Source organism: Natrix helvetica, assembly GCF_964273705.1.
Source record: "Natrix helvetica genome assembly, chromosome: 7".
Taxonomy (NCBI): Eukaryota; Metazoa; Chordata; class Lepidosauria; order Squamata; family Natricidae; genus Natrix; species Natrix helvetica.
This window is the reverse complement of record NC_138558.1, coordinates 92,129-100,961: the sequence shown is the minus strand read 5'-3', so window position 1 is coordinate 100,961 and position 8,833 is coordinate 92,129. Positions and strand designations below refer to the sequence as shown.

The 8,833-nt window shown below is 53.2% G+C and overlaps 2 protein-coding genes across 3 annotated transcripts in view; one reads left to right on the top strand and one right to left on the bottom strand.

The window, feature by feature from the left end:
- The first annotated feature begins 70 nt into the window (after positions 1-70).
- LOC309395542 (GATOR2 complex protein WDR24-like) lies at positions 71-3,111 on the top strand. 2 transcript variants are annotated; one of them, XM_081959885.1, is made up of 7 exons: positions 71-278; positions 354-534; positions 626-732; positions 807-953; positions 1,054-1,134; positions 1,535-1,747; positions 1,832-3,111. In XM_081959885.1, the coding sequence occupies exons 1-7, from the start codon at positions 162-164 to the stop codon at positions 1,979-1,981; spliced, it is 996 nt and encodes a 331-aa protein (XP_081816011.1). In that variant the 5' UTR covers positions 71-161; the 3' UTR covers positions 1,982-3,111. The 2 variants fall into 2 exon arrangements, with proteins under 2 accessions (XP_081816011.1, XP_081816012.1); XM_081959886.1 differs by having other exon boundaries at positions 1,862-3,107.
- Positions 2,267-8,833, bottom strand: part of LOC309395767 (maestro heat-like repeat family member 5) — a gene marked incomplete at both ends in the record, with an annotated part of 78,207 nt that continues 71,640 nt past the window's right edge. The window contains 4 exons of the mRNA XM_081960300.1: positions 2,267-2,433; positions 4,630-4,776; positions 6,567-6,619; positions 6,911-7,004. Of these exons, the coding sequence (XP_081816426.1) occupies positions 2,267-2,433; positions 4,630-4,776; positions 6,567-6,619; positions 6,911-7,004 (461 nt within the window). The remainder of the gene's footprint in view (positions 2,434-4,629; positions 4,777-6,566; positions 6,620-6,910; positions 7,005-8,833) is intronic.

Here is an 8,833-nt window from a genome sequence, read left to right as displayed (position 1 = left end):
CATCGCGGGTCGGATGGGCGGTAGCCGGAACTCTCCGAGGCCCGGCGCGAAGCAGGCCGTAGGAGGAGCATCCCGGCAGGCAGCGCTCCGCGTGAAGCTGGTCCCGCGGCGCCAACGGAGCGGCCGTTGCCGGGGCGACCTCTGGACGCCCGGCCGGGAGCATGGCGGCGGTGGCGCGCAGGGTGCCGCTGGGCAGGGAGGCGCACGGCGTCTACAGCCTGTGCTTCGGCGCCAGCAGCGCGCAGCTGGCCGCCGGCTTCGGTGATGGCGCCGTGCAGGTAGCGGGGCTGGGCGGCGGGCGCCCTGAGTGAGGGCTGCCGCCGCCGCCCGAGCTGACGCCGCTCTCCCCGCAGCTGGTGGACGCCGGTACGGGCGCGCCGGGACCCTGCCTGCGGCCGGGACGGCGTCCGCGGCAGGCAGTCACCGCGCTCGGGTTCCACCGCGCCAAGCCCGGGCTGCTGCTGGCCGCCGGCGCCGACGGGGTCGTAGTCCTCTACGACCTGCGCGCGGGGAGCGCGGCGGCCTCTCTGACCGGTAGGTCCGCGACTGGCGGGCGGGCTGGATGGCCTCGTGGGCCCTTCCGGCAGGGCTGCTAACCATAGACCCCACCCTCCCGGCCCTGCAGAGGAGGAGAATGAAATCCACGCGCTGGACTTCTGCCGCGACGGCAGCGCCTTCGCCACGGCCGGCAAAGACCGGCACATCCGCCTCTACGACAGTCACACACACCAGGTGAGCCCCCCCTCCCCTCCCCCCCCGCCTCCACGCCCCCCCACCTCCCGCGCTCTTCCTCCTCTCCTTCGCAGCTCGTCCACGTGGTGCGCGCGCCCGACTTCATGGCAGGGGATGAGTTCACGCCCTTCAGCGGCCACTCCCGGCGGATCTTCGCGCTGCGCTTCCACCCCAGCGAGTTGCACCTCTTCCTGACAGGCGGTTGGGACAACTCCGTCAAGGCAAGTGCTGCCCCCGCAAGGGCGGTGGTCCCCCACCCCGCGCTGCCCCCCCTCCCATCGGTGCCTGGGTCAGCGATGGGTTCTCTGTTCCCTCTGCTAGGTTTGGGACAAGCGCGTGCCCAAAGGGGCGCAGAGCGTGATCAACGGGCCCCACATCTGCGGTCCTGGCATCGATATCAAGGTGAGTCCTGTCGGGAGTGGGGCAGATTTCCACCTTCCCAACAGAAAAGGCTGCGCTTGCTACAGGCCCACCGGAGTGGGTGGGAGCCCTCTGGGGTAAGCTCCCCAAGGCCTGGCCTGGCTGCTGAGCTCGAGCCTCCAAGCCAGATCCCCTGGGCTGAGCAGATGGCAAGGGGAGTGGCGCCTTGGGCAGGCAGAGAGCGAGCCTCCGGCATCAAGCGCCAACTGATCTCTGCAGCTGATGGAGAGGTCCAACAGGGTAGCAGATGGGAGCCCCCCCTCTCCCCCCCCCAGCCTCTGTGTCTTTGGGTTTAACACTCCAGCAATTTCTTGGATACTCCAGACGGAAGAAACTCTTGTGGCAAAGAGAGAAGTCACCCATCTGCCTTCCCCCCAACTAGGGAGAACATATCCTGACTGCCTCCTGGGTGCCTCACAATGCTCTGCAGCTTTGGGACCTGCGGATGTCCCGGCTGTGGCAAAATGTGCCCTTTCCTGGCAACCCCACCCAGGGAGAATTCCTCTACTCAGCCCAGTTCTGCACTGAGGATGTGGTGGTGGCTGGGGGCAGCGGTACCAGCGGGGCTGGGATTATCCACACTGGAACAGGCCAGGTAAGGGCTAGGGGGAGAAGTAGAGTCTCGGGAGCAGCTGGCACAGGGGCGGCTGCTGATCACAGCCAGGATCTCCCACCGCAGCCCTTCTTGGTTTTTCCTTGCTGCTCACAGGTGATCGGGGAGGTCCTGCTGTCCAACAAGCCAGTGCATGCCGTGGCTTCAGCTTCTGAAGGGCAGCCCGTGGCCGTTGCTGGTGCAGGAGGAAACCTCTACCTTGCAGAGCTGCACTGAGGCACTCTGGCTGGGAGCCAGGCCGGCAGGAGACAGTCCTTTACAGCAGGGGCATCAGTTGCACAACTGGCAGCTTCACCGCTGTTCCGGCCTCTCACCCTGTCCCCACCTTATGCCCATTTGGCAATCCCTTCTCCCCCCCCCCCCCCTGCATATTGTTCTGACCTGCCCTTTGCAGTGTCAGAGGTGCTCCTGTATCTTCCCCAGGGATGGAACTCCATTTGGGCCTAAGATGTGTGGCACATGGGAGATGCCACTTGCCAAGAGTGTGTGCAATAAAGCTTCCTAATGGCCGGCAGGACCTGTGTCTGAGAAACAGGTGCTGTGTTGCCCAAGACCGAGATGCCTGTAGGAAAGGGTGAGGAGGAGGTGGTGGTGGGCTGGGCGCTTCAGCTTTGCTGTTGTGTGAAGGTCCCATCCAGCCATGCAGAGCCAGAGAGCCTCGTTGGGATCTGGACGAGGGAGAGGAACAAGTATCGGTGCAGCCCGGAATATCAAGTGGAGAAATGGCTCCACAGCCGGAGCAGCATTGTTTGAGCTGATCCCAAACTGGCTGGAGCTCAGCTAGTCTTTCGCGGCCGTTTCCCTGCTTTCCTGATCTGTAACCGAACTCAGTGGGGGCTCGAGGGGGTCTCTCTGTTTTCAAATAAGTTGATGGTGAATAAGTGCGCCTAGCTGCCTTCGTGTTCTGAGTGCAGATGCTGCTCTGTTTTTCCTACCAGGCATCAGGTGTTCTCCCTGCCTTTTCGGTCTGGGGCAAAAAAGAGAAAGGCTCCCTCAAGGCCCCCCTTGCCCAGGGTGGAAATCCATGTGGATGCATCCAGGCAGGCCAGGACCCTGGCATGGGGCTACCCCATGGCCACCTTGCTTGGCCAAATCTCCATGGCCAACTCGCCGCAGGACAAGAGTAACACTAACATCAGAGAGCTAGTATAGAATAGAATCCTTGAAGAAAAGTTGCAAAAGGAGGGATAGAATGAAATATGAATGGTGAAAATTAAAATGTTTTACTTACTTATTTTAAATAATTAAATAGAATTGTTAAATTGTCCCGCAGTGTGTTGCCCCATGGTGAGTTGGCCGTGGTATGTTGTCCCATTCCATTTTGACATGGGGGACAATTAGCCCCTGAGAACACCAGTCCCACCCGTTCATGTTGGAGGCACCATTTAAGGTGCTCCTGGTTTGAAAGAAGTAGCCTATGGCATCAGTGCTGCCTGGGAGATGCCCATGGGGCCTCCCTCTTATGGAGTGAATGAGGACACTTGTGTCAACCCAGGAGTGGGCTGGCTGGTGCCTGGTGGCTCTGGTTGGAAACCATCCACTGGCAATTCCTCTGAGTCCACAGGGAGGATCTGGAGTCCAGCCATCTAGCCCAGATTCCCAAATGCTGTTGAAAAGCAGGGCAGCCCCTTAGTGGCAATGACCTAATTCTGGAGGAAACCTGGAAAAGAGGTTTTCGAGCATTTGCTTCTACCCCGGTTTATGTAAACAGTGTACGAAGCACTCCCCCTCCCCACCCAGTCCCCAATTCTGTTGCTTCCTGGCCTGGTTGGTGAGCCCATTGCCTCTTGTGGCGGCTGCGCAAGTACAGGCCTCCCTCTCTCTAAAGAACTTTGATAAGAACCCCCTGCAGGGAGACTCTGGAGAGAGATTTATTTTAGACCAGGAACGCTTGGATTTCCAATGTCTTCGGCAGCCTCACCGGCTGGGGAACCATCCCAGAGAAGACCTGAGCAGCCCTGGTGTTTCTACCAGGCTCTTCTCTTGAGGGGAGGTCTTCAGAAAAGAGGGGCTTCCCACCCCATGGCCGTAATGTGTTGGAGGGTTCACTTGGGGGAGGGGGGGCAGTGCCCACAGCAGACTCCTTCAAGCACCAGGCCAGCAATGTCCTTGGAAGGCAGCCTCGGTCTTCTCGGCCACCCGCAGGGCCGGCGCTGCAACCGTTTGCTGAGATCAGCCACCGATGGCTTCTCGAGGCAGCGCTATCTGGCCGGTCCCCCCCACTCCTTTGGAGCTGAGGATCCTTTGGCCTCACCTGTCAGCTGAGCACAAGGAAGGGGATTTCAGAAGATTATTACTACTGCAATCCTCGAGTCCAACCCGCTTCCTCCTCCTCCTCCTCCTCCTGCCCTCCCTCAGTCAGGTCTAGCATGTTCAGACCTTCACATGGATGACAACAACGCTTCTGATGAGCGGTCCTGTTTTAGGCCTTCGTTTCCAGGCTTGCCTCAGAAGCTTAGAAAAATGGGTTCGGCTCGGAAGGGGGGGGGAAAGAGTTGTGGCTTCCCCAGGAGACTCTGCCTGTAAGCCCTGTCCCCTGGTTGGAAGGCCTGCAGCACTCTCCTGGCAACTACCTTCATGGATGCTCGTCCAGCTGGAAGATGCCTCAATGCCGCGGGCTCTGCTTCCCACCAGTACTGGCAGACGTGGTAGGGAAGACCCTCGGGGGGGCTTCAATGGCGCGCACCCTCTCTCTCTCGCTGGCTTCGCTGTGCTGCTTGCCTGCGGTAGGTCAAAGGGTGCGGAGACGTTTGCTTTAGCGATGGGTCTTTTGAACACCTGCCCAGGTATTGTGTGAGAGCAGAACGGGATGACCATCAGCACTTAGTGCCCTGGTGAGTCGGTCTGGGGATTTGCAGACTGACCTCGCTGGGCAAGTGTCCGTCTGGCTTGCTTGGGGGTGGACAGGCTCAGAATGCCCCTCTCCAGCGTGGACAGGTCTGGGTGTGGGGAGTCGGGGGGCAGCAGCAGTGGGCTGGGAGCTCTGCTGTCACACTCCAGGAGTGATTTCTCTGTGATGGGAGGGGAAGACAGGCAGGGTTAGCTTTGTGGCCCCCCTCCCGGTATCTTTGCTGCTTTGATGCACGAATCACACGCCGCCCTTCAGCCAAACCTTGTGATGCACTGGTCTTTGGAAAGCTGCTGGAGAGAACGAAGCCAGCCCCGATGCTGTTCTGGTGCAGACTGGGAATGTGGGGTCCAGCCGGGGTGGCGCTTTGCCCTTTGTACCCCTCCTATTACGGTAATTTGGGGAACAAGTGATCTTTGCTTGGCATGGCCATCCATGTGTTTTTCTCCTTGCAATTATTTGGATGTTTCCCTCTCATTTCTGTGATGTCATTTTTCTTTTCTTTTTTTTCAGCAGTGTTTAACCCTTTGTGAGGATGTGTGCATCTGCAGAGAGATTATTCACATCTTCCACCCAGCCATTCCGTCTACTGGCCTGTGGGGGGCATAGTGGGCAGCTCCAGTGCTTCCCCCGTCCAGCAGGCTGCTCAAGTCAAGGGCGGAGATGGGGCAGAGGCAAGCTGGGGCCTCTCTTGCTCCTCGGAGGGTGGAGGGTGGACATTGTGCACCCACGAGAGGGACCCCCCCCAGCAGTCCTAATGGCTCTGCCTGTGTGTGTGTGTGTGTGTGTGTGTGTGTGTGTGTGAGAGAGACCGTGAGATGCTGCAACTGGTCATAAGGAGGGAAGCTTCTGGCCACCTGGTTATAACCCAGCAGGTGAGCTTCCCCCTCCTTTACCCTCTTTTGATAAAGCTTTAAAATTACAAAATAAGTTTAAGCTTTCAAATGAGAATCCCGAGGCGGATCTAAGAGCTGGAGAGGAGCTGTTGCCCCTGTGTCTGGCCTGCTATGCTTTTTCCAAGTGGGGTTCTACTTGGGTGCTCAGGAATTGCCAATGTAGAAAGGTTTCTGTCTCGGAGTTGGTACCTCTCCCTATTTCCGTGGTCCTGGCAAAGGGATCCTCCGTCGTGGGGAAGGCAAAGTCAGAATGAAACTGGGAGGGAGGCTTGGAGGAATAAATAGATGAAAAATCAGTCGGTCAGGTGGGTCAGAGCGCAGTCTGGATGCCCAGGTATCCCACTTGTCAACCGCCATTAGGAGTGGCAACTCCCATCACTCAGGGGCACGAAGGTAAAGTGACATGTTGTTACTATGCCCAACTTATGTCAGTTTGTCAGTTCTGGTTGGAGTTCTTTAAAATATTTATTCAATTTCTATAGCTGCCCAATTTCATCCAACTTGTTGAGCGAATATCCACAGTCATTAAGCAGGTCACTCAACTGCGACTGTTGACTTCCTGCTGGCTTCCCCATTGACTGTGCTTGTTGGAAGCTACCCGTGAAGGTCACAAATGGTGATCGTATGATTGTGAGATGCTGCAGCCACTGTAAATGCCCGCCAGTTGCCAAGTGCTGGAATTGCAATCACCTGACTGCAGGGAGGCTGCAGCAGCTGCATCTTTGATACAAGTCTCCTTTTGAGTGCTGTCATAACTTCTAGCAGTCACTACATAAAGAGTAAGTAAGGACCATAAAGGGTCCACTGGCAGCCCATAATAAACTGTGGTCTTATGGACTTCAGTGGATTTTACTGTATGCAAAAAATCACCTGCCCCCAATACCATTTTATCAGTCAGTCTGTTTTTAATGGGGACTAGTTAAACTTTCTTTCAAGAAGTAACCAGAGTGCCACTTTCTGGAAAAGTGGTCTCTGTGTGTGTGTGTGTGTGTGTTGTGTGAGTATACCAGTGATCATCCAAGGAAGGAAACTGGACCCTGACCCACCCATGCCTCACCTGGAGGGTTGCTGTCACTTGTGTGGGGGTCCTTCTCTCCAGCTCCGGCCAGCCTGTCGGGGCAGAAGGTTCTTAAGTCTTTGCTGTTCCCTTTGGCTTCTGCTCAAGGCTACCATCCCTTCCCCATAGCTATCTCCTACCCTTTCTAGTCCATTGGAGGTGACATTTGTTAAGGGCCTCCAGGGACCTGCAGGCCCCACATCCACCTCCTCTGGCTTTGGTCCTCTGCAGAGACATATCCCCCATCCCCCACCCTAGTGTTGAGACCAGATATGCCAGGAGAATGTGGCTTGCATTTCTTTGCTTTGACTAAGATTTGAAGCTGATGCCTTTTCGTTCCTCACCTCCTTTTCACGGATAATTTCTGTAAAACTACCCGGTAGTTTTTTGCAAAATGGACCATGCTGGTATCTGAACCTGATTCCATCTTCTGAAAAACTAGAATAAAGTGAGTGTACAGGTTACAAAGATGGGTTTCAGTAAACCCAGAAGGTTGCAGTGAACCTCAGTTCTGCTGAGGTTGCCGGGCATTTTCAAAATCCTAGCACCAAGTATTTTCTGGCGTTTGCCTAACCTCACAAGAACCGGGAAGAATGTTTTTGGAGAACAACAGGGCAGCTTATCGGAAGGGCTTTAAACTAAAACTGGAGGGGAAGAAAACCAAATTTTGGGACCTCACTGGCCAAGTGGTAAGAAGGCAGGGAAACTCAGATACAAAACAGGAGCCGCAGAAAGCAAATGCAGGGCCAGTCGAAAAGGACTCAGACGCCTACACAACTAACACTTGAAGTATGAGGAACAAACAGGGCGAACTAGAAATCCAAGTACAGGAGGGCAGATAAAAGATTATTGCCATTACTAAAACTTGGTGGGATGAAACCCATGACTGGGACGTTCTGCTAGAAGGATTTATGTTGTTCAAAAGAAACCTAATAAAATGAGGTGGATTCGTATTATATATAAGAAACAACTGTACCTGTACAGAAATGCAAACAACAACAACAAACAAACAGCCCAACCTTTGAGTGCATCTGGGTTAATAGAAAAAGGAACAACATTGCCATAGGTTTACCCTACAGACCACCCAACCAAGCAGAGGAAATGGACGAAGTCTTTGCTGATGTGTGCAGGAAACACTGCAATAGTAATGGGGGACTTTTAACTACCCTGACATCAACTGGGAGACAAATTCTGCCTCAAGTGGGAGATCAAGCAGGTTCCTGAGAAACCTAGCAGACAACTTTGTCCCTCCAAAGGCAGAGGAGGGAACCAGAAAGTCAGCTGTCATGGAGTAATTTGGATGAAATGATAGAGGAGTTGAAATTGTGGGAACTTTGTGGGAAGACTGACCAAGTTCTATTGGAATTAAACTGTTTATTATTTATCAAATTTATTGGCTGCCCATCTTACCACAGAGTAATTCTACAAAATCAAATAATAATAATAATAATAATAATAATAATAATAATAATAATAACAACAACAACAACAACAACAACAACAACGAAAAACGAACTTGAATATGGTCTGGATTGATTATAAAAAAGCATTTGACTCATTGCCACATAGTTGGATCATAAAATGCTTAGAAACAACTGGCATTAGTAAAAATATTACATCCTTCACTGAAAAGGCGATGAAACAATGGAGAACTGAGTTGGCAGTAGGGAATGAGAACTATGGAATGGTTAATATCAAGCGAGGAATTTTCCAGGGTGATTCACTTTCACCTCTTCTCTTCATCATTGCGATGATCCCACTATCAGTAATCTTAAAAAAAATGAAATTAGGCTACCAAACAGCCAAAGAAGCTGAAAAAATTTCACATTTATTATATATGGATGATTTGAAACACTATGGAAAGTCAGAAATAGAAATCCAATCACTGACAAACACTGTCCGAGTATTCAGCACCGATATTTCAATGCAGTTTGGCATGGAAAAATGTGCCACTGTATCCATAAAAAGGGGCAAAATCACTACATGTGAGGGGATTGAAATGCCCAATGGCCAACTAATTAAATGCAACGAAAATGAAGCCTACAAATACTTAGGCATTTTGCAGTTGGATAACATCAAACATGGACAAGTAAAAAATATTGTCAGGAGAGAGTACACCAACAGAGTTAGGAAAATTTTGAAATCTAAATTAAATGGTGGAAATACAATCAAGGCCATAAATACCTGGGCAATACCAGTTATAAGATACACAGCTGGTATAGTTAACTGGACACAAGCTGATTTGGACATTTTGGACCGAAAAACAA

Excerpts from the sequence above, each read along its gene's own strand:
- LOC309395542 (XM_081959885.1), top strand. The coding sequence starts at position 162 with ATGGCGGCGGTGGCGCGCAGGGTGCCGCTGGGCAGGGAGGCGCACGGC. Across the intron at positions 279-353 it reads TCGGTGATGGCGCCGTGCAG|CTGGTGGACGCCGGTACGGG; the intron begins GTAGCGGGGCTG and ends CTCTCCCCGCAG. Across the intron at positions 733-806 it reads ACGACAGTCACACACACCAG|CTCGTCCACGTGGTGCGCGC; the intron begins GTGAGCCCCCCC and ends TCTCCTTCGCAG.